The 24,280-nt window shown below is 52.6% G+C and overlaps 2 protein-coding genes across 2 annotated transcripts in view; one reads left to right on the top strand and one right to left on the bottom strand.

Moving 5' to 3' along the window:
- The first annotated feature begins 6,002 nt into the window (after positions 1 to 6,002).
- On the top strand, positions 6,003 to 21,991 carry NCF1 (neutrophil cytosolic factor 1). Its single transcript, XM_008018313.3, has 11 exons — positions 6,003 to 6,263; positions 9,739 to 9,819; positions 11,763 to 11,838; positions 11,938 to 12,103; positions 13,471 to 13,526; positions 15,652 to 15,774; positions 16,217 to 16,324; positions 18,167 to 18,284; positions 20,969 to 21,073; positions 21,300 to 21,445; positions 21,710 to 21,991. Exons 1-11 carry the CDS (start codon positions 6,192 to 6,194, stop codon positions 21,829 to 21,831), a joined length of 1,173 nt encoding a protein of 390 aa, XP_008016504.2. The 5' UTR covers positions 6,003 to 6,191; the 3' UTR covers positions 21,832 to 21,991.
- LOC103246613 (general transcription factor II-I repeat domain-containing protein 2B) overlaps positions 21,985 to 24,280 on the bottom strand; it is a 68,103-nt gene continuing 65,807 nt past the window's right edge. Inside the window, exon 17 of the mRNA XM_037990529.2 lies at positions 21,985 to 22,311. Within this exon, the coding sequence (XP_037846457.1) occupies positions 22,187 to 22,311 (125 nt within the window). The 3' untranslated portion in view covers positions 21,985 to 22,186. The remainder of the gene's footprint in view (positions 22,312 to 24,280) is intronic.

Raw genomic sequence — 24,280 nt, 5'->3', positions numbered from 1 at the left:
TCCCAGGCTGGAATACAGTGGTGTGATCTCGGCTCACTGCAACCTCCACCTCCTGGGTTCAAGCGAGTCTCCTGCCTCGGCCTCCTGAATAGCTGGGATTACAGGCACCTGCCACCATGTCCGGCTAATTTTTGTATTTGTAGTAGAGATGGGGTGTCACCATGTCAGCCAGGCTGGAGTGGCCAGTTGACACCTGCCTGCCAATACAGGGTCGGTCACATAGAGCCAGCGCCATAGGCACCTTGGGGCCCATCCTGCTGCCCTAGGCAGGAGGGAGAGCTGGTCCTGTGGGCTGGCCCGGGAGGCCGTCACCCAGGGCTGTTCAAGGGGATGGATCTTGGCTGTCACTCACTCAAGAAGAGGCAACAGGAGAGGCTTAGGTTAGACCTGGGAAAGAACTGTCCCACACAAAGGCTGATTTGCTCCAGTCCTAGGAACTGCTAGATTTCCTCTCCTGATAAATTGTGCCAGAGGGCACTGCGTGGATCCCATGCCCTGACGCCAAGCCCCCTTTCTCCCCATATGGTCCCCACTGGCCTGGCCTTGGGGATTTCCTGGTTAAGGAAATGGAGAGCTCAGCCCATCTGGGGAAGGCCAAGTGGCCAGAGGGTGGAGAAGGTGACATTTGGAAAAAGGCCAGGACCGGCAGCTCAGACCTGGAAGCCCCCACTGCCCGCCAGCCTGGCTTGAGGTGACAGCTTCCCTCATGAGCCCCCTTCCCCCACCCATTCATTCGTTCATTCATTCATTCATTCATTCACATCGTTCAAGGGCAAGGCATGAGAGGGCAACAGTTAAATCATGGGCCTGGGTCCAGACTGCCTGAGTCCAATCATGGTTCTAGCCTGGCGCCGTGGCTCATGCCTGTAACCCCAACACTTTGGGAGGCCGAGGCAGGCAGATCACTTGAGGTCAGGAGTTCGAGACCAGTCTAGGCAACATGGTGAAACCCCATCTCTACAAAAAATACAAAAATTAGCTGAGCATGGTGGCGTGAGCCTGTAATCCAAGCTACTGGGGAGGCTGACACAGAATTTCTTGAACTGGGGGGGGCGGAGGTTGCAATGAGGGAGGATTGCGCCACTGCACTCCAGCCTGGGTGACAGAGCAAGACTCCGTCTCAAAACAAAAACAAAACAAATCCCAGTTCTGCATTTACCAGCTGTGGCAATCTGTTTTCCTCTCCGTTTTCCCATCTGTGAAGTGGGAAAAATTGGACCCACTCCCTGATGGCCTCCTTGTGAGGAGAAGATGTGATCGTATATAGAAAGCACCTAGAATAGTGCCTGACGTAGGGCGGGGTGGCGGGGGGCGGGGGTCCTTCCTGTTAGCACTCGGGACGTGGGGGAATTCTTGGGGCCCTGGTATTGTTCTAACACCCAGTGATGGCTCACCAGCTGTCTCCTTTATAATAATTAGGTAAGAGATGCGGTTTTCGACATATTTCACAACACAAACATTTTTAGAAATTCTATTTCCTCCCCCTGAAAAAACTCTCTTATCTCTTTATTACTTCCTTCCTTTTTTATTTTATTTTATTATTTTATTTTATTTTATTTTATTTCTTTTTTTGAAACGGAGTCTCACTCTGTCACCTAGCCTGGAGTGCAGTGGCGTGATCTCGGCTCACTGCAACCTCTGCCTCCCGGGTTCAAGCGATTCTCCTACCTCAGCCTCCCAAGTAGCTGGGATTACAGGCTTGCACCACCATGCCTGGCTAATTTTTAAATTTTCAGTAGAGACCGAGTTTCACCATGTTGGCCAAGCTGGTCTCGAACTCCTGACCTCAGGTGGTCCACCCATCTTGGCCTCCCAAAGTGCTGGAATTACAGGCATGAGCCACTGTGCCAATCTTTTTTTTTTTTTTTTTTTAATTAAAAAAAATTATTTGGACCTTGTTTCATCCACACATGAAATTAAATCCTGGCCAGACACAGTGGCTCATGCCTGTAATCCCAGCATTTTGGGAGGCTGAGGCGGGAGGATCACTTGAGACTGGAGTTCGAGACCAGGCCAAGCAGCATCTCGAGACCCCGTCTCTACCAAAAATAAATAAATAAATAAATATAAAAAGTGGGGAAAAAAAATCCTATGTCTTCCTGAATAAAGGCTGTGAACCTGCTTACAGAGATCATTACAAGGTCAAACTCAAGTTCAGCGCGCTTCCTGCCTTTGCTCACCCAACAAACTTGCGGGATATCCCCCGTCTGCAGAGCACTGTGTGGGAACATGACAGGGTCTCGGGAGGCCACAGGAGGAGAGTGGAAAGATCACAGCCAGGGGTTCAGGGTGTCTACAGGACAAGCACCCTGGCCAGGCAGTTATGCAAGAGTGGAAAGACTGCTAGAGGAAGGGAAGGAAGTGCCGAGGGCCCACAGAAGTCTCTGCTTACAACGATCCCCACTAGAACCTTCCTCTGCCCCGCCTTGACATGCCCAGGTGAGCACCACTGCGGGTCTGGAGTCTGTGCTGAGCCTTTTTTTTTTTTTTTTTCTGAGACAGAGTCTCACTCTGCTTCCCAGGCTGGAGTGCAGTGGCACAATCTCGGCTCACTGCAACCTCCACCTCCCTGGTTCAAGTGATTCTCCTGCCTCAGCCTCCCGAGTAGCTGGGATTACAGGTGTGAGCCACCACACCCATCTAATTTTTGTATTTTTAATAGAGACCGGTTACACCATGTTGGTCAGGCTGGTCTCGAACTCCTGACCTCAGGTGATCCACCCACCTCGGCCTCCCAAAGTGCTGGGATTACAGGCATGAGCCGCCGCACCTGGTCCCACTTGTGGAACTAGCATCTATCTGGAGAAGAAGCAAACATCACCCACCACCTCCCGCTCCCTCCTCTCACTACTGTCCCCACCATCGTCCCAGAGGTCACCCTGGCTTCCAACACCACAGCCTGGCTTGGGCGGTTTTCAAGCCTTGTATAAACGACATCCTCCAGAACATGTGCTCTGTGCCTGCCTTCCTTCCATCAGTGATGTGTCTGGAAGATTCCACGGTGTCGCCCAGTGGGACAGTTCCTTGTCATTGCTGAGTAGGTCCTGTTGCAAATGCCTCTCTCTCTGCATGGAAGGCTCCGAAATACATAGATGGAAATCACCATAGGAAGGGCTTGCAAGGCTGCTCACACCCAGGGCTGGGGACCTCGGGGTGGAGGTGGGAGACAGTAAGGACCAGAGGGAGCAGGTGCCGGCAGGTGATGTGACTTTTCTTCTCTATAAAGAAGCAAAGGCCGGGTGCGGTGGCTCACTCCTGTAATCCCAGCGCTTTGGGAGGCCGAGGTGGGCAGATCACTTGAGGTCAGGAGTTCGAGACCAGCTAGGCAATTTGGTGAAACCCCGTCACTATAAAAATACAGAAAATTAACTGGACATGGTGGTGCACGCCTGTAATCCCAGCTACTTGGGAGGCTGATGCAGGAGAATTGCTTGTATCCACAAGGCAAAGGTTGCAGTGAGCCGAGATCATGCCACTGCATGCCAGCCTGGGGCACAGAAAGAGACTCTATCTCGAAAAGAAAAAAAACAAAAGAAGAAGTGAAGCAGTTGCCAAGCAAATCTTTCAGAGCTGATGGAATGGACCCTACACTTCCTGGATAATAAAAGCAGGAACAGGCCAGGTGCAGTGGCACATGCCTGTAGTCCCAACCTACCAGGGAGGCCAAGGCAGGAGGACTGCTTGAGCCCAGGAGTTGGAGGCTGCAGTGAGTTATGATCGTGCAACTGCACTCCAGCCTGGGGGACAGACAGAGGCCCTGTCTTTTTTTTTTTAAAAAAAAAAAAAGAAAAAAGAAAGGCCCGGCGCAGTGGCTCACGCCTGTTAATCCCAACACTTTGGGAGGCTGAGGCGAGCGGATCCCCTGAGCTCAGGTGTTCGAGACCAGCCTGGCCAACAGGGTGATACCCCTTCTCTACTAAAAATACAAAATTAGCCGAGCATGGTGGTGCACACCTGTAATCCCAGCTACTGGGGAAGCTGAGGCAGGAGAATCGCTTGAACCCAGGAGGCAGAGTTTGCAGTGAGCAGAGATCGCACCACTGCACTCCAGCCTGGGCAACAAGAGTGAAACTTCGCCTCAAACAAATAAGCCCAGTATGTCTCGGCTTTCATCTGCCAGGCTTCAATCCTCACCCCCAGGAGATCAGGTCCGGACCACGAGCTGACCCTGGGCTCGGGCAAGGATGAGTTGGTGCAGCCCCTGGCCTGCTGGGAGGCACAGGCTGCAGCAGGCTGCCTGGGGCTGAGGCTGGGCACTCATGAACTCATGACCTTGAATGAGCTCCAAAAGTTCTGGGCCTCCCAAGCTCTAGGGAGAGTGGGAGAGAGAGGCCTCAGCCTGTCCATGGGCACGCTGCTCCCTCCTCACCTCTTTGTCCCAAATTCCCTTCCTGGCAAAGCTGACAGTCTTATTTCACTCTGGAAGAAACTGAGTCAGCTCTAAGGAACAATTCAATGAACGATTTGCTTACTTGAGGATCGGAACTCAAGTCTCACTCGAAGTCTGTGCCATTTTCATCCCAGCTGTCACTGGCACTCATCTACACATAGCCAAGGACAAGCACCTAGCACTTGCAATGCACACTCCCATGCCCACGTTCATTCACTCATTCATTCACTCATTCATTCACCCATTCATTCACTCATTCATTCATTCACGCATTCATTCATTCACTCCTTCATTCACTCACTCACTCCTTCATTCACTCATTCACTCACTTGTTCATTCACTCATTCATTCGTTCACTCATTCATTCACTCGCTCGTTCATTCACTCATTCATTCACTCTTTCATTTACTCATTCATTCATTCACTCATTCATTCATTCACTCGCTCATTCATTCATTCACTCAGTGAATGTTGCAGTCACAATCCAAATATTTATGGTCTCTGTGTGCCAGGCACTAGATGGAAGGGCTGGGGCTACAGCCCCTGATAACCTGGTCATGCCCTAGTTTTCCTGGGACACACATGGTGGTAAGGAGAGACTAAAAAAAGTCAGGCCAGGCACGGTGGCTCATGCCTGTAATCCCAGCTCTTTGGGAGGCAGAGGCAAGGCCAGGTGTGGTGGCTTACGCCTGCAATCCCAGCACTTTGGGAGACTGAGGTGGGAGGATCACCTGAGGTCAAGAGTTCAAGACCAGCCTGGCCAACATGGGGAAATCCAGTCTCTACTTAAAAAAAAAAAAAAATTAGCCAGGTGTGGTGGCACATGCCTGTAATTCCAGCTACTCAAGAGGCTGAGGCAAGAGAATTGCTTGAACCTGGGAGGTGGAGGTTGCAGTGAGCCGAGATCGCGCCATTGCACTCAAGCCTGGGCAACAAGAGCGAGACTCCATCTCAAAACAAAACAAAACAAAACAAAAACAGTGGGAGGCAGAGGCAGGAGGATCATTTGAGGCCAGTAGTTTGAGACCATCCTGGGCAACATAGCAGGACCCTGTCTGTACAAAAAAAATTTTAAAAATTAGCTGGGCGTGGTGGAACGTACCTGAAGTCCCAGCAACTCCACAGGCTGAGGCAAGAGGATCACTGGAGCCCAAGAGTTGGAGGCTGCAGTGAACTGATCGCACCACTGTGCTTGAGCCTGGATAACAAAGCAAGATCCTGTCTCAAATAATAATAGCAATAATAATAAGAAAAATAACATGCAATTGGTGATGCATCAATGATAATAAGTGCTCTGCAGAAAAAGGGGGCAGGAAGAGGCTGAGGAAGATATGAAGTTTGCTATGCAATGTGAAGTTATCAAGGAAGGCTTCTCCGAAGAGGTGACATTTGGGCAGAGAAATGGAGGAGAGAGTTATGGAGGGAAGACAATGAATGGGGGAAACATGGTCAAGGCGGGAATATGGTCAAGGGGGGAAAGATGGTCAAGGGGACACAGCAAATGCAAAGGCCCTGAGGCAGGAGCAGCTGGGTTCACCCCCAAAACCCATGGGGCCCATGTAGGCGACAGGAAGGACAAGTGTAAACCCTTTTCCTTGTCCCTGCAGGTGTGTGTGAATGTGACTCTGCCCATATTTACACCCTGCAAGCCTGAAGAGTCCCCAGAAACTGAAAGAAGAAGCAAAGCCTTTTCTGTACCCTCCCTGCCCCCTGTCCCGACCGCGACAAAAGCGACTTCCTCTTTCCAGTGCATTTAAGGCACAGCCTGGAAGTGCCAGGGAGCACTGGAGGCCACCCAGTCATGGGGGACACCTTCATCCGTCACATCGCCCTGCTGGGCTTTGAGAAGCGCTTCGTACCCAACCAGCACTATGTGAGTAGCTGGTGGAGGGGATCCCATGGTGGGGATGCGGGAGGGACACCGCGGCCACCCTTACAGTCCCAAGGCCAACCAGCTCCAGTGAGGACTAAGGAGGCAGGGTCTTAGCACCCGGTCCCTGGTCTTTGGGCCTGGATCTACCCCTCTGATCCTGGACTCCACCCGGGGAAGATAGTTCCCTTGGACCCGCCCTGGGCCCCAGCCCTTTACTGTCCCTGCCTGTGTCCCCAGCCAGGCCCTCAGCCTTAGCTAGGAGTCCTCTCTCTGCTCCCCTGCCATGGCCAGGCAGCCTAGCACTCTCTCAGGTCCAAGGCCCACTCCTCCAGGAAGCCTTCCCTGACTAGCCCCGCTATCAGAGAGCGGCCCTCCCAGGAGGGAGGCCTGGAAACTAAAGCTCTCTCTCTCTCCCCAGCTGCCTGTAGTGTCAGTTAGAGTCTTATCCTCTCCAGTAGGGTGACACCATCACAGGGGCCAAGAGTCCTCCCATCTTCCCCCGGGAGGCTGGACAAATACCTACTCAGACAGGCCAGTCCACTGGGTCCCCTAATCCCATAGGAAGGCCAGGGAGAAGCTACATTTAGGAAATTGAATGAAGCTTGTATGGAACATTTAGTCCTATGTGCCAAGACCTTTCTCTTTTTTGTTGTGTTTTATTTTTTGAGACAGAGTCTTGCTCTGTTGCCCAGGCCAGAGTGCAATGGTGTGATCTCAGCTCACTGCAACCTCCATCTTCTGGGTTCAACCTGTTCTCCTGCCTCAGCCTCCAGAGTAGTTGGGATTACAGCTGCCCGCCACCATACCTGGCTAATTTTTGCATTTTTAGTAGAGACGGGGCTTCACCATGTTGGCCAGGCTGATCTCAAACTCCTGACCTCAAAGTGATCCACCCGCTTCAGCCTCCCAAAGTGCTGGGAGCCACCGTTCCTGGGCCTGTTTTTTTGAAATGAGGTCTGGAGTGCAGTGGTGCGATCATAGCTCACTGCAGTCTCGACCTGCCAGGCCCAAGCGATCCTCCTGCCTCAGCCCCTTGAGTAGCTGGGACTACAGGCACACACCACCACTCCTGGCTAATTTTTAAAATTTTTGTAGAGATGAGGTTTCACTATGTTGTACGGGCTAATTTTTTTTTTTTTTTTTTTTTTTTTTTTGAGACGGAGTCTCGCTCTGTGGCCCAGGCTGGAGTGCAGTGGCCAGATCTCAGCTCACTGCAAGCTCTGCCTCCCAGGTTCACGCCATTCTCCTGCCTCAGCCTCCTGAGTAGCTGGAACTACAGATGCCCGCCACCTCGCCCGGCTAGTTTTTTGTATTTTTTTAGTAGAGACGGGGTTTCACCGTGTTAGCCAGAATGGTCTCAATCTCCTGACCTCGTGATCTGCCCGTCTCAGCCTCCCAAAGTGCTGGGATTACAGGCTTGAGCCACTGCGCCAGGCTTGTACAGGTTAATCTTGAACTCCTCGGCTTAAGCAACTCTCTGGTCTCAGCCTCCCACAGTGCTAGGATTACAAGCGTGAGCTACCGTGCCTAGTCACTTTTCTCCTTTTCTTTGTAACTTTCAGTTTTGAAATTTCAAATTTACAGAAAGGCTACTGGGCTTCAAAACAGTACCAACCACTCCAATATTCTTTCCCTCACCTTCATCCACACGCCTCTTTCTGGGTCTATTTTCTGAATTATTTGAGAGTGAGTTGAAGACGTGTTTCTTTACCTTTAAACACTAGTTGTTAGGCATTTCTTAAAATCAAGGGCATTCTCTTACATAATCACAATGCACGTGTCAAAATCAGGAAATTAACATGGACAAAACACCATTATCCACCCAGAGACTTTACTGAGATTCCCCCGATTATCCTACTTGTCCTCTGCAGTAAAAACTTTTTTCAGGTCTAGGATCCAGTCGAAGATCAATGTCACGGCCTTTAACCTTCTTTAATCTGGATTTAATCTGGATTGGTCTTTTTATCTTTTTTCTTTTTCTTTTTTTTTTTTTTTTGACACAGTGTCTCACTCTGTCGCCAGACTGGAGTGTAGTGGTGCAATCTCGGTTCACTGCAACCTCTGCCTCCCAGGTTCAAGAGATTCTCCTGCCTCAGCCTCCTGAGTAGCTAGGAGTACAGGTGCCCGCCACCACGCCCAGCTCGTATTTTCTGGTAGAGACAGGGTTTCGCCATGTTGATTCTGGATCAGTTTTGTTTGTTTGTTTGTTTTTTGTTTTTATGAGATGGAGTCTTGCTCTGTCACCCAGGCTGGAGTGCAGCGGCACGATCTCCACTCACTGCAACCTCCGCCTCCCGAGTTCAAGCAATTCTTGTGCCTCAGCCTCCTGAGTAGCTGGGATTACAGGCATGCGCCACCACGCCCAGCTAATTTTTGTATTTTTAGTAGAGACAGGGTTTCACCATGTTGGCCAGGCTGGTCTCGAACTCCTGACTTCAGGTGATCTGCCCGCCTCAACCTCCCAAAGTGCTGGGATTACAGGCATGAGACACCGCGCCCAGCTGATTCTGGATCAGTCTTAATCAGTCTTTGTCTTTTGCAACTTTGATGTTTTGCAGAGAGCAGGACAGTTACTTTGTACAATGTCCCTTGGTTTGAGTTTCTCTTCATTAGATTCAGTTTGCGCATCCAGGGCAGTGGATCTTAGATGTGATGTTGTCTTCTTTTTAATTTTTTTGAGAGGGAGTCTCACTCTGTCACCCAGGCTGGGGTGCAGTGGCACAACCTCGGCTCACTGCAGCCTGCACCTCCTGGGTTCAAGCAATTCTCCTGTCTCAGCCTCCCAAGTGGCTGGAATTATAACCACCCACCACCACTCCCAGCTAAGTTTTGTGTTTTTAGTAGAGACGGAGTTTCACCATATTGGTCAGGCTGGTCTCGAACTCCTGACCTCAGGTGATCCACCTGCCTTGGCCTCCCAAAGTTCTGGGATTACAGACATGAGCCACTATGCCCAACCTGCCTGACTCTCCCCTCCCCTCCCGACCCAAGCTGGAGTGCAGTGGTGCAATCATAGCTCACACAAGGCTCAAGCAATTCTCCTGCCTCAGCTGGGACCACAGATGTGCGGCACCACACCCGGCCAATTTTTGTATTTTTAATAGATATGGGGATCTCGCTGTGTTGCCCAGGCTAGTCTCGAACTCCTGAACTCAAACGATCTTCCCATCTCAGTCCTAAAAAGTACTGGGATTCCAGGTGTGAGCCACCGTGCCCAGCCTAGGTCCTACTTTTATCTCCAATTTACAGATGAGTCTATTTGAGAGAAGCTGACCATCTTGCCCTGGGTCTCAAGGCTGGAGTGTGTCAGCACTGGGGTCCACGTTTGTGCCCTTTCTGCAATTCTGGACCACCCCAAAGATGTCACTCACCCAATCCTCTGGACTTCCTCCAGGGGGTAGTGGGATCCTGGGTGCACACAGCAAAGCCTCTTTGGAAGCTGAATGGGGTCCCCCTGACTCTGGCCTTCCCCCAGGTGTACATGTTTCTGGTGAAATGGCAGGACCTGTCCGAGAAGGTGGTGTACCGGCGCTTCACCGAGATCTACGAGTTCCATGTGAGTGTGGGGACGGAGGAGGGAGAGGGACCCACCGTTCCAGCTCCACCCTTTGGGGAGGACCTTAGCCCAGGTGGTGCGGAAACTGCAGAATCCAGAATCCCCTCCCAGACCACAGTTAAAGGGGATTTATTTATTTATATATATTTTTGTGACAGTGTCTTGCTCTGTCACCCAGGCTGCAGTGCAATCATAGCTCACTGCAGCCTCAACCACTGGGGCTCAAGTGATCCTGCTGCCTCAGCCTCCTGAATAGCTGGGACTGTAGGTGCGCATCACCGTGTGTGGCTAATTTTTTGTATTTTTTGTAAAGACGGGGATCTCACTATGTTGCCTAAGCTGGTCTTGAACTCCAGACCTCAAGTGATCCTCCTGCCTTGGCCTCCCAAAGCTAAGGGGGCATTTTAAAAAACATTTTCCCCCCCTGAAGCATTTAAGAAGTCTTGCTGAAAACAATGAATAAAATGAGAAACACCAAATTCTCATTTTAAAGTAAAACAGACAGGATCTCCCAGAACGTTCCTAGAACAGAACCATTCTTACCATTTTTGAAAAACAAAGCCGGCCAGGCGCGGTGGCTCAAGCCTGTAATCCCAGCACTTTGGGAGGCCGAGACGGGCGGATCACAAGGTCAGGAGATCAAGACCATCCTGGCTAACCCGGTGAAACCCCGTCTCTACTAAAAAATACAAAAAATTAGCCGGGCGAGGTGGCGGGCGCCTGTAGTCCCAGCTACTCGGGAGGCTGAGGCAGGAGAATGACGGGAACCCGGGAGGCGGAGCTTGCAGTGAGCTGGGATCCGGCCACTGCACTCCAGTTTGGGCGACAGAGCGAGACTCCGTCTCAAAAACAAAACAAAACAAAAAAAGAAATCAAAGCCAAGTTCTAGATCCCGAATAACAAATGCACCTGCTGGTAAACATTCTCCTCGTGGTTGTAGCCCCAATGGTAGTTATTTTCCTAAATTTTACATTTGTATCTTTTTAAGAATGAGTTATCAGTTTTTTAAAAATATTTGTTTTTCTTTTGAGATGAGGTCTTGCTCTGTCGCCCAGGCTGGGGCGCAATGGTGAGATCTCGGCTCACTGCAGCCTCAACTTCCAGGGCTGAAGCGATTCTCCCATCTCAGCCTCCCATGTTGAGATCACAGGCGTGCACCACCACACCTGGCTCCTTTTCCCGATTTGTTTTTTGCAGAGATGGGGTTTCACTATGTTGCCCAGGCTGGTCTCTAACTCCTGGACTCAAGTGATCCTCCCGCTTCAGCCTCCCAAATTGCTAGGATTACAGGTTTGAGCCCCTGAACCTGGCCAACCTGAGTTTTAAGAGGATCCCTCTGGCGACTGGATTGAGGACAGACAAGGGTGGATGGGGGCCTGGTAGTGGCTAGGGCCAGGAGGGTGGTGTTGGTAGCAAGTGGTCAGATCCCAAAGAGATTTGGGGACTGGAAGCAAAAGGATTTGCTGGTGACTTGCATGTGGGAGGCAGAGAGGTCAGTGCCTTTGCTAATCAAGGAATCCAGATTGCCACCGAAATTTCTAGGCCCGAGATATTAAGGCAGTGTCTCACTCTGTCACCCAGGTTGGAGTGCAGTGGCGCCATCTCGGCTCACTGTAACCTCCGCCTCCCAGGTTTAAGCGATTCTCCCACCTCAGCCTCCTGAGTAGCTGGGATTACAGGTGTGTGCCAACACTCCCGGCTAATTTTTGTATTTTTAGTAGAGATGGAGTTTCGCCATGTTGACCAGGCTGGTCTTGAACTCCTGACCTCAAGTGATCCACCCACGACAGCCTCCCAAAGTGCTGGGATTACAGGCATGAGCCACCACACTCAACCTTTTAGGTAGTTTTGAGAGGTATTTAGGTCACTTCCAATCTCGTGCTTTTCCAAGTGTTGTAAACTACAAATATTCCTTCACGTCTTCTTGTCTTTTTAATGTTTAGAAAACCTTAAAAGAAATGTTCCCTATTGAGGCAGGGGCGATCAATCCAGAGAACAGGACCATCCCCCACCTTCCAGGTGAGCGCGGGGCTGAGCCGCCTGTCGGGGGGTCGGTGGCGGGGGCTCACCTGCCCTCCCAGCCCCTCTCGGGCTTGACCTCATGTTCTCTGGTGCCAGCTCCCAGGTGGTTCGACGGGCAGCGGGCCGCCGAGAACCGCCAGGGCACGCTTACCGAGTACTGCAGCACGCTCATGAGCCTGCCCACCAAGATCTCCCGCTGTCCCCACCTCCTCGACTTCTTCCAGGTGCGCCCCAACGACCTCAAGCTTCCCACGGACAACCAGTGAGTGGCCTTTTCACGCTGCCAGGCGGGAGAGGGAAGGGGGTGGGACTTTCCGTGTTTTGCAGATGAGGAAACCGAGGCTCAGAGAGGGAAAGCTGCCTTCTCAGAGCCACACAGCCAGAAAGAGGAGGCAGATTCCACCTCCGGCCCCCGTGACCCCGCCAAGCCTCCACCTTCATCCTTCACACGTCAGGGCACTGGGGGAAGCACTTGGGGCCGGAGGTCCAAAGTCCTAGGTCCTCATCCTGAGCCTGTGGCCACCTGGCCATGGGACCCGGAGCCGGCCACCACTGCCCTCTGAACGCAGGTTCTCCACTTCTATAACGGGCAGTGAGGATCAGATGAAGCACTGGGTGTCTTGCGGAGCTCCCCAGAAGGATGTGGGGTTGATGCCTCTGCTAAGTACTGAGCAGGTCTGGGGTCTCCTGTACCCAGGACCCTGTGTGGAAGGCACCTGAGAGGCCGAGGGACCTCCAGGCAGGCTGCGGAAGTCCCCTTCTCCACCCCTCTCTGGTCACTGAAGCTCAAAGTGGGGGCCGTGAGGACAGGCCGTTACCCCCTCGCCAAGGCACCCAGGCTGCCAAGACAGAGACAGGCAGCATTGCTCCGGCCGGCACTTATTGACCCTTGAAGGTGTCCCCTGGTCCAAGGAAGGGCAGTTCTCATCAGCCTGGGAGGTGGGGGAAGGATGGACTCCACAGTGGGGTCTGCTCCTCATTGCCTGCTCTCTCAGGGCTCCAGAAGGAGGAAGAGTCTGGGCACAGTGGCTCACGCCTATAATCCCAGCACTTTGAAAGGTTGAGGTGGGCAGATCACCTGAGGTCAGGAGTTCGAGACCATCCTGGCCAACATAGTGAAACCCCATCTCTACCAAAAATATAAAAATTTAGTCAGGCATAGTGGCATGCTCCTGTAAACCCAGCTACTTGGGAGGCTGAGGCAGGAGAATCACTTGAACCCTGGAGGCAGAGGTTGCGATGAGCTGAGATCGTGCCACTGCACTCCAGCCTGGGTGACAGAGCAAGACTCTGTCTCAAAAAAAAAAAAAAAAAAAGAAGAAGAAGAAGAAAGAAGATGGCCTGGGAGCTCCCAAGAGCATTTCTCAGGCTTAGGGCATCCTTAGAGTCTGCAGGAGGCTATGCAGTGTCCTCCTCACGTTCCCCCCTTGGGCTGCCTGAGCAGATCCACCCACCCCTGTCACTTTCCGAAGCCCTTCCTCAGCCAGTCTGGTTGCTCTCTTCTCTCCGCAGTGCCCCTTCCCTTCCCCAGGTCCCTTTTCTCTTGGGGAGCTCCTCTGTAAGTCTACCCAGCGCCTCTCCTTCCTCCGTGGGAAGCCGAGGGTCTCACCCAGACTGTTCTCTCCTCAGGACAAAAAAGCCAGAGACATACTTGCTGCCCAAAGACGGCAAGAGTACCGCGGCGGGTGAGAGGACAGTGGGGCAGCCAGGGGCAGGGTCACCCCGAGGAGATCCAGAGTTGGGGGGTGTTCAGGGAAAAAAGCGGGGGCTGGGAGCAGATCGGGAGGGCTCACAGCTACCCTGCTGAAGAATTGGGTGTTTGGGTCGGGTGCGGTTGGTCATGCCTGTAATCTCAGCACTTTGGGAGGCCGAGGTGGGAGGATCACTTGAGGTCAGGGGTTCGAGACCAGCCTGGCCAACGTGGAGAAATCCCATCTCTACTAAAAATCCAAATTAGCCAGGTGTGGTGGCAGGCGCCTGTAGTCCCAGCCACTTGAAGGCTGAGGCTGGAGAATCGCTTGAACCTGGGAGACGGAGTTTGCAATGAGCCCAGATCGTGTCATTGCACTCCAGCCTGGGTGACAGAGCCAGACTCCATCTCAGAAAAAAAAAAAAAAAAAAGAAGAAGAAGAAGGAGAAGAATTGGATGTTTGGAAGGTCCCTGGAGACTGAAAGGAGCCCTTTGCAGGTGGCAGTGCAGAGACCAGCACAGACCCTGGCTCCCGGCAGCCGGGGCAGTGTTTGTGGCTGAATGAATGAACAGGTTTTGGAGGCCGGTGTGGCCTTCAGAGGTGATGCCGGGCTGTGGCAGTTTCTAATATTATTGCACAGTCACTGCTAATAACAACAATAATAATAATAGCTAACATTAATGGAGCACGTACTCTGTGCCAGCCACTATTTTGTTTTTGTTGTTTTCAGTGGCAGGGTCTCTCTTTATTGCCCAGGCTGGAGTGAAGTGGTGTGATTGTAGCTCACTACAGCCTCGACCTCCTGGGCTGAAGCGATCCTCCCACCTCAGCCTCCCAAGTAACTGGGATTACAGGTGTGTGCCACCATGCCCAGCTAATTTTTATTTTTTTGGTAGAGATGGGGTCTCACTACATTGCCCAGGCTGGTCTTAAGCTCTTGGCCTCAAGCAGCCTTCCTGCCTAGGCCTCCCAAAGTGCTGGGATTACAGACATGAGCCACTGTGCCCGGCTTTTTCTTCTTCTTCTAAGGACACCAGGCCTGTTGGGTTAGGACCCATTCTAATGACCTCATTTTGACTTAATTACCTCTTGCAAGACCCTATCTCCAAATACACCCACACGCTAAGGCATAGTGGCCCTAACTAGGGGGTTAGGATTTCAACCTACAAAGTTTGAGAAGACTGATCTCAGCCAATAACAAACAGCATCAGCACCTCCTCAGCTGGATGAAGGGGCTGGTCAGAAATGCACTCAGGTCCCACGGTGGGCCTACTGAACAGGACAGACATTTTAGCAAAATCCCAGGCATTCGAGTGCACCTTAAAGTTAGTAAAAGGCCAGGCGCTGTGGCTTATGCCTGTAATCTCGGCACTTTGGGAGGCCGAGGTGGGTGGATCACCTGAGGTCAGGAGTTCAAGACCAACCTGACCAATATTGTGAAACTCCATCTCTACTAAAAATACAAAAATTAGCTGGGCGTGGTGGCAGGTGCTTGTAGTCCCAGCTACTTGGGAGGCTGAGGCAGGTGAATTGCTTGAACCTGGAAGGTGGAGGTTGCAGTGAGCCAAGATTGCACCACTGCACTCCAGCCTGGGCGACAGAGCGAGACTCCGTCTCAAAAAAAAAAAAAAAAAAAAAAAGTTGGGAAAAGGCCAGGTGCAGTGGCCTGTAATCCCAACACTTTAAGAGGCTGAGGTGGGAGAATCCTTTGAGCCCAGGAGTTTAAGACCAGCCTGGGCATTGTCCCAAGACCTTGTCTTTACCAAAAATTAGCCAGGTGTAGTGGCATATGCCTGCAGTCCCAGCTATTCGGGAGGCTGAGGCAGGGAGATTGCTTGAGCCTAGGAGTCCAGGGCTGCAGTGAGCTGTGATCACGTCACTGTACTCTAGCCTGGGCAACAGAGCAAGACTCTGTCTCCATAAAAGAAACTAAAGTTGAGAAAGGCTTGCTAACTTCATCAGATGAGAACAAGGACATGCTTGAATTGGGAGGCCAAAGCCTGGAGAACGCTATGCTCCCAGGAAAGGCAGGGCACAGAGACTCAGGATGCCAGCACCTGTTCTGGAGGCCCAGATGGGCCCCGCAGTGCCCACTCACCCTGCCCTCCCTCTGCCGCAGACATCACCGGTCCCATCATCCTGCAGACGTACCGCGCCATTGCCGACTACGAGAAGACCTCAGGCTCCGAGATGGCTCTGGCCATGGGGGACGTGGTGGAGGTCGTGGAAAAGAGCGAGAGCGGTCAGACCTCCCGCCCTACAGGGCTCCTTCCCCTGGTGCTCAGGAACCCACAGCCACAAGCCCCCTGCCAAGGCTCAGACAGCCTGGCCCCTGGGAGGACTGTGGCTCCTTTACGGACCCTGAATGTCCTCCCCACACTGCGAGTCGCCCTCTCTCTGAGTGTGCACCCTGCAGTGGCTGTGGGCATCTGTGCATGGCAGGCCGGGGCGGTGCATGTCTGGGTGGGTATGGGACCGTCTGCTCATTATGAAGTGGGCTCAGAGCTACGATTCTGTGAGCATATGTGCATGCATGCATGTGACCTCGTTGTCCAGTGAGGTGAAGGTGACATTTCCAAATCTGAGCATTGGACATCAGTGTGTCTGTGTCCCTGTGTCCTCACCGTCCCTGATGGCGCCTCTGGGTCCCGCCCCTCAGTCACATTCCCGCATCTCTGGCACAGGTTGGTGGTTCTGTCAGATGAAAGCAAAGCGAGGCTGGATCCCAGCGTCTTTCCTGGAGCCCCTGGACAGTCCCGACGAGACGGAAGACCCTGAGCCCAACTATGCAGGTGCCCCCTGCCCTCCCAGGCCATAGGGGTGTGGAAGAAAGGGGCAGGCGGGACCCAGGGATGTTGAGTGACTGCTTTGGAGTCTGGGCTGGTTGCTGGCTTCGCAGAAAAGTCAGGGCTGAGACCTCATCTTCTCTGGCTTGGGGGGCCCTGGCAGGTTGCGATGTCCTTGGTCCGGACAGGGAACCAGGAGGAGGAGCAAACGATGGGGGAGGGTGGGAGGTCAGTTATATCTATGGGTATGTGGTCAGGTCCAGTGGGAAACTGAAGGACGAGCAGACCTTAGGCTCAGGAAGGAGGGCTGCCTGGAGGTGGGGGCGTCATCACTGACCAGAAAGGGAAAACTGGCAGTGCTGGGGCTGGATGGGGCCTGCACTGAGCTTGAAAAAAAGCTATAATAGAATTGGTTACCATTTTATTTATTTATTTATTTATTTATTTATCTTTGTTGTTGTTGAGACAGTGTCTCACTCCCTTGCTCAGGCTGGAGTGCAGTGGTGTGATCTCGGTTCACTGCAATCTCTGCTGTCCCGGGTTCAAGTGATTCTCCAGCCTCAGCCTCCCGAGTAGCTGTGATTACAGGCATGCGCCACCACACCTAGCTAATTTTTGTATTTTCAGTAGAGACAGGTTTCACCATGTTGGTCGGGCTGGTCTCGAACTTCTGACCTCAGGTAATCCGCCTGCCTCAGTCTCCCAAAGGGCTAGGATTACAGGTGTGAGCCACTGCCCCTTGCCTGGTTACCCACATTTTAAAATGGCGTGATTTCACCCTTTTATGTGGATTTACAGCTTTTTTGTTTTTTGAGATGGAGTCTCGCTGTGTTGCCCAGGCTGGAGTGCAGTGGCCGGATCTCAGCTCACTGCAAGCTCCGCCTCCCGGGTTTACGCCATTCTCCTGCCTCAGCCTCCTGAGTAGCTGGGACTACAGGTGTCCGCCACCTCGCCCGGCTAGTTTTTTGTATTTTTTAGTAGAGACGGGGTTTCACCGTGTTAGCCAGGATGGTCTCAATCTCCTGACCTCGTGATTCACCCATCTCGGCCTCCCAAAGTGCTGGGATTACAGGCTTGAGCCACCGCGCCCGGCCTTTTTTTTTTTTTTTTTTTTTTTTTTTTTTTACAAAGTCTGGCTCTGTCAACCCAAGCTGGAGTGTAGTAATGCAATCTTGGCTCACTGCAACCTTCACCTCCTGGGTTCAAGCAATTCTCTCGCCTCAGCCTCCTGAGTAGCTGGGATTATAAGCGTGCACCACCACGCCAGGCTAATTTTTGTATTTTTAGTAGAGATGAGGTTTCACCATGTTGGACAGGCTGGTCTCGAACTCCTGACCTCAGGTGATCCACCCACCTCGGCCTCCCAAAGTGCGGGGATTACAGGTGGGAACCACCTCGTCCGGCCTGTGGCTATTGTTTAAACACTGGGAAGGCCTGCAGCCCCCAGGCCGACAGCCATAGCCAAGCAGTTCCCAGTGCCACGTGGACAGGCGCTCCACCCACCTACTCATGGCTGGTCTCTAGTCATATTTAGGTGTCTGGACAGACCTTCATCATTGTGGAATCTGGTCCCCGGAGTGGGTGGCAATGAATCGGAGTGGACAAGCTCACCTGGGTGTAGGGGGCAGAGGGCAGAAGTCCAGAGTGTGCCTGCAGGAGCTTGCCGAGGGAAACCGGGATGGAGCAGCAGGATGGAGGGAGGAGACTCAGAAGAGGGGAACTGTGGGCCCTGGGTGGGTCTGGAGTGCCTGGAGGAAGCCCAGGTGCAGAGACAAGAAGACGGGATGGGTGGCGAGCCCCGGGCTGGCCAGATCTCACACCGTGCTCTGTGCCCCCGCCGTGGACTAGGCGAGCCATACGTTGCCATCAAGGCCTACGCTGCTGTGGAGGAGGACGAGGTGTCCCTGCTCGAGGGCGAAGCTGTTGAGGTCATTCACAAGCTCTTGGACGGCTGGTGGGTCATCAGGTAGGAGGGCTCCGCTCCATCCAGGGCACCCACCCGAGTCAGCTCCAGCCAGGGTGGGACTGTTTGGGGATCTGGGGTGACTTGTCCCTGGGACTCTGGGTAAGCCACTGCCCCTCTCTGGGCTCAGTTTCCATCTCAGTAGCAGGGAGGGGTGAGCCCACCCTGGCCTGTCTTGTGGGGATCCAATGTCCTTGTCCAAGTGCAGGCATCTTTGCTTTGTGATTTAGGATCTTTCCCTAACCATCTATTATTATTCCTTCTCTGGCAACATGGTGAACTGTTGTATAAATAATTATATTCCCGGCTGGGCGCAGTGACTCAGGCCTGTAATCCCAGCACTTTGGGAGCCCGAGGCAGGACGATCACGTGAGGTCAGGAGTTTGAAACCACCCTGGTCAACGTGGCAAAATCCTGTCTCTACTAAAAATAGAAAAATTAGCCGGGTGTGGTGGTGGGAGCCTGTTATCCCAGCTACTCAGGAGGCTGAGGCAGGAGAATTGCTTGAACCCAGGAGGCAGAGGTTGCAGTGAGCCGAGACCGCGCCATTGCACTCCAGCCTGGGCAACAAAGAGCGAAACTCCGTCTCCAAAAAAAAAAAAAGATTACATTCTTTTATCATTCCTTTTTCTTTTAAAGCTTTCTTGTGGTTCGGTGCAGTGTCTCATGCCTGTAATCCCAACACTTTGGGAAGCTGACGTGGGAGGATCACTCAAGGCTACAAGTTCAAGACCAACCTGGGAAATGTAGGGAGACCCCTGTCTCCACAAAAAAAAATAAAAATTAGCTGGACGCAGTAGCACATGCCTGTAGCCCCAGCTACTCAAGAGGCTGAGGTGACAGGATTGCTTGACCCCAGGAGTTGGAGGCTGCAGTAAGCTATGACTGTACCACTACACTCCAGCCTGGGTGATGGAACAAGACTCTGTCTCTTTAAAAAAAAAAAAAAAAAAAAAAAAAAAAAGCTTCCATTGCAATTCCCATCTGTGTATCCTCCAAATGAATGCAGAAATACTAATTTTTTTTTTTCTTTCTGGTTCTGGGGATCACAGAATTCTAGTGGCTGGTGGAGCCATTTCCCTGGAGCCACAGGGCCTCCCAGGTCCTTTCCTGTGTCTTCAGTTTTTACAAATTTATTTATTTTTTGAGACAGGGTCTTGCTCTGACTTCCAGGCTGGAGCACAGTCATAACTCATTCAAGTGATCCTCCTGCCTCAGCCTCCCAAGTAGCTGGGACTACAGGTGAGCACCACCACATCCGGCTAATGTTTTTTAATTTTTTTGTAGGGATGGGGTCTCACTATGCTGCCAAGACTAGTCTTAAACTCCTGGCCTCAAGAGATCCTCCTGCCTTGGCCTCCCAAAGCACTGAGATTACAGGAATGAGCCTCCATGCTGGGCCTTTGCTGGCGTCTTCAGAGCCCTAGGTCACAGGACCAGCCTGGCGCCCTGCTGCAAGCTTATCTTAAAGCTAGGACCACAACATGCATACCTGCAGCCGGGCTCTGGGCCAGAGGGCTTTGAGGCAGCATTTCTCAGCCTTTTAGACACATACTCCGTTAACCCCCATCCTGTGTCCCTGATAATCTTCTTGTGATCCTCCCATCAGCCAAGAATTAGGGTTTTATGTGAACCTTGTATTATGCAAAGTTTTGGGGTTTTTTTACTCCTAAATATAATATTGAGAATAGAAGGAAAGTTTTTTCAACAAATGGTGCTGGAACAGGTGGATTTCCATACTGAAAAAAAAAAAGCAAAAAACAAACCCAGACCCCTACCTCACTCACACTGTGCACAGATGTTTACTTCAGATGGATCACAGGTTTATCCCAGAGTAAAACCTGAAACTAAAAAGCGTTTGGGGCCGGATGGGGAGCTCACACCTGTAATCCCAGCACTTTGGGAGACTGAGGCGGGTGGATCACTTGAGGTCAGGAGTTCGAGACCAGCCATGACCAACATGGTGAAATCCTGTCTCTACTTAAAAAATACAAAATTAACCAAGCGTGGTGGCACATGCCTGTAATCCTAGCTACTTGGGAAGCTGAGGAAGGAGAATTGCTTGAACTTGGGAAGCAGAGGTTGCAATGAGCCGACATCACACCATTGCACTCCAGCCTAGGCAACAAGAGCAAAACTCTGTCTTGGGGTTGGGCGGGGGGAAAGTATTTGGAAGAAAGCACAGAATTTGGTAGTTTGGAGGTAGGCAAAGGTTCGTAGGAGACAGAAGGCAGTTAACATAAAAGAAAAATTGGCAAATATAATCTGCCAATGTCTTCTTTTTTCTTTAATTTTTTTTGGAGGTAGCAATAGGGGTCTTGCTATGTTGCCCAGGCTTGCGAACTCCTGGCCTCAAGCGATCCTCCCACCTAGATCCCTCAAAGTACTGGGATTACAGGCATGAGCGACCGTGCCCTGCCCATTATTGCCAATGTTTTATAGCAAATACCTGTTCCCTGCGGTGACCTGGATCTGCTAACCTCCACCCCTGCATAGACTGTGGAAGGATTGCCGGAAGGGTCTCAGTTGCACAGACCAGGAAACTGAGGCCCACAGAGGCAGGTGTCCGGTTGTTTGCAACCTCTCAGCCTGACCTAACCCCAATTGTTCAGAGAGAGCCCTGAAACCCCCTCCTCTGAGCGCCCCCCAGATGACTGCCCCAGCCTCAAGGGCTGCCTCTGTTGCAGGAAAGATGACGTCACAGGCTACTTCCCGTCCATGTACCTGCAAAAGTCGGGGCAAGATGTGTCCCAGGCCCAACGCCAGATCAAGCGCGGGGCGCCGCCCCGCAGGTGAGCGGGATTCCCCGGGGCTGGGCGGGGTCGAGGGGGGCGCACCACGGTTTCGCTCTGTCTAGACAGCATGGCAGTGGCGGGGCGGGGGCTCTCAGCAGCAGGAGAGGCAGAACCCTCACCGGGGAAAGGGGCTGGACGCGCCTGGCCGCGGTATGGGGGTCATCGAGTCCCTGGGGGCAGGGGAGCGCTCGGGCTTTGACGACGCCCTGTCCTGCTGGGCCAGGTCGTCCATCCGCAACGCGCACAGCATCCACCAGCGGTCGCGGAAGCGCCTCAGCCAGGACGCCTATCGCCGCAACAGCGTCCGTTTTCTGCAGCAGCGACGCCGCCAGGCGCGGCCGGGACAGCAGAGCCCCGGGAGCCCTCTAGGTGAATGCCTCAGAAGCGGGGAGGCCGGGTCAGCCCTAGGGGCGGAGTCAGCGGGGGTCGGGGCCAGAGGGCGGAATCAGAGGGAGAGGCGGGCACTGGAGGCGGGGCCAGAGGAGGAGCGGGAGCTAGGGAGCGGAGGCGGAGTCAGAGGGAGAGGGACGACCGGGAGGCGAGGCTGGAGCGCGGAGCAGGAGTTAGAGAACGCGGCGGGGCGGGGCCATCGTTCGGGGCGGGGCTTCTGACTCGGCCCTGCTCTGCCCGCAGAGGAGGAGCCGCAGACCCAGCGCTCTAAACCGCAGCCGGCGGTGCCCCCGCGGCCCAGCGCTGACCTCATCCTGAACCGCTGCAGCGAGAGCACCAAGCGGAAGCTGGCGTCTGCCGTCTGAGGGTAGAGCGCAGTCCCCAGCTAGCGTCTCGGCCCCTCCCGCCCCGTCCCTGTATATACGTGTTCTATACAACCTGCTGTCTGGACGCCGAGGCCAGCCCCGGCCCCTGTCCAGCGCGGCTCCTGCCACCCTCAATAAATGTTGCTTGGAGTGGACCGAGGCTCTGCAGGGATGCCGGGAGGGCCGGGCTCCGCCCCAGGGGTATTTCTAAGTTAAGGACAGGAGGTTGTGAGTTCTGCTGGGAGGAAGTTGCAGAAGTCGAGGTCTGGTTGCATATTGCCCTGGCCTTGGTCAAGAACAGGTTTGCACAAGGCCAAGTGCAAGAGGAACTCCCGGTTTCCTGCTGACCGTTTGGTCAGAAACCACCTGCTTGGACTCTGGCGGAAAAGTCCTGAAGATGGGTGGGCACAGTGCAGCGGGACAGCCCTGTCTCATGACAGGAGACAGGCTGCCATCCAGGGTGCATGGGTGACCCTATAGCTGGGATAAAAAAAAAAAAAATGTTATAACTTAGATCTGGGCGCGGTGGCTCACGCCTGTAATCCCAGCACTTTGGGAGGCCGAGGTGGGAGGATTGTTTGAACTCAGGAGTTGGAGACCAGCCTGGCCAACATGGTGAAACCCCATCTCTACCAAAAATACAAAAATTATCTGGGCGTGGTGGCATGCTCCCATAAGCCCAGCTACTGGGGAGGCTGAGGCATGAGCATAGCTTGAACCCAGGAGGCAGAGGTTGCAGTGAGCCGAGATGGCGCTACTGCACTCCAGCCTGGACTACAGAGCGAGACTCTATCTCAAAAAATAATAATAATAATAATAATAAGTAACAGGTACAGGGTGTCCTCTGTTATTCAATGAGACCGTGCCCTGGTAGTGAGGTTGTACCAGAAAGCAAATATTCACTATGAACACATCCTCACCGCTCACCCTAGCATTGCTGCCAGCCCGTAGCCTGAAAGCCTTTGCTCTGAGGGCAAGTCTTTCTGTAAAATGCAGACACGAAGGTGCAAAGTGAAGCTGCCAGTCTTGCAAAAGATGTAACTTGTCACGAAGGCCACGAGTGGCAGGGAGAGCTGTCCCACATATGCGGAAGTGGCTATGTGAGGATGGGGGAGGCAGGTCCCTTAGAGATAAGAGAAAATCATAAGGGGAACAGATATTTGTCAAGAGAATAGGCTGACCATGAAAGGACTGACAGAAGCTTTCAGAAAACCACTGGATGGCTGGGAATAGTGGCTCAGGCCTGTAATCCCAGCATTTTGGGAGGCCAACGTGGGTGAATCACTTGAGGTCAGGAGTTCCAGACCAGCCTGGCCAACATGGTGAAACCCCATCTCTACAGAAAACATAAAAATTAGCCAGGCATGGTGGCACAAGCCTAGAATCCCAGCTACTTGGGAGGCTGAGGCAGGAGAATCACTTGAACCCAGAAGTCAGAGGCTGCAATGAATCGAGATTGCTCCACTGCACTCCAGCCTGGGTGACAGTGCAAGACTCCTTCTCAAAAAAAGAAAAAAAACTTTGGGAGGCTGAGGTGGGCGGATCACGAGGTCAGGAGATTGAGACCATCCTAGCTAACACGGTGAAACCCCGTCTCTACTAAAAATACAAAAAATTAGCCGGGCGCGATGGCGGGCGCCTGTAGTCCCAGCTACTCGGGAGGCTGAGGCAGGACAATGGCGTGAACCCAGGAGGCGGAGCTTGCAGTGAGCCAAGATCACGCCACTGCACTCCAGCCTGAGCAGCAAAGCGAGACTCCGTCCCCCCAAAAAAAAAGAAAAAGAAAAAAAAAAGAAAACCACTGCAGCTCTAAACTAGTTCTGCATTTTTGCAGACCCTGGTTTGCTGGAAAAGCCCAGCATCAAAAGCTATCACACAGAGCTGTGGGAAATTGAATCACCAACCCTCACCCCTTCTGCTTGTTCAGTTGCAGTTATAACCTTTTTATTAAATATAGTATAAAATACCATGCCTCTAATCCCAGTGCTTTGGGAGGCCAAGGTGGGAGGATTGCTTGGGGCCAGGAGTTCAAGATCAGCCTGGGCCACACAGTGAGATCCATCTAGACAAACATTTTTAAAAATTACCCAGGTGTGGTGGCGTGCACCTGTAGTCCCAGGCTGGGTGGAAGGATTGCTTGAGCCCAGGAGTTCGAGGCTGCAGTAAGCTGTGATTGTGTCACTGTACTTCAGCCTGGGTGACAGAGCAAGACCCTGTCTCTAAAAAAACAAATTAAAGTCTGGGCGCAATGGTTCACATCTGCAATCCCAGCACTTTGGGAGGCCAAGGCGGGCGGATGACTTGAGACCAAGAGTTTGAGACCAGCTTGGCCAACATGGCAAAACCCTGTCTCTACTAAAAATACGACAACAAAAAAATCAGCTGGGTGCGGTGGTACATGTCTGTAATCCCAGGTACTCAGGAGACTGAGGCAGGAGAATCGCTTGAA

The sequence above is a fragment of the Chlorocebus sabaeus genome, chromosome 28 (genome assembly GCF_047675955.1).
Source record: "Chlorocebus sabaeus isolate Y175 chromosome 28, mChlSab1.0.hap1, whole genome shotgun sequence".
NCBI classification, from domain to species: domain Eukaryota; kingdom Metazoa; phylum Chordata; class Mammalia; order Primates; family Cercopithecidae; genus Chlorocebus; species Chlorocebus sabaeus.
The sequence above is the reverse complement of the archived record's forward strand: the minus strand, read 5'-3'. Positions and strand labels throughout refer to the sequence as shown.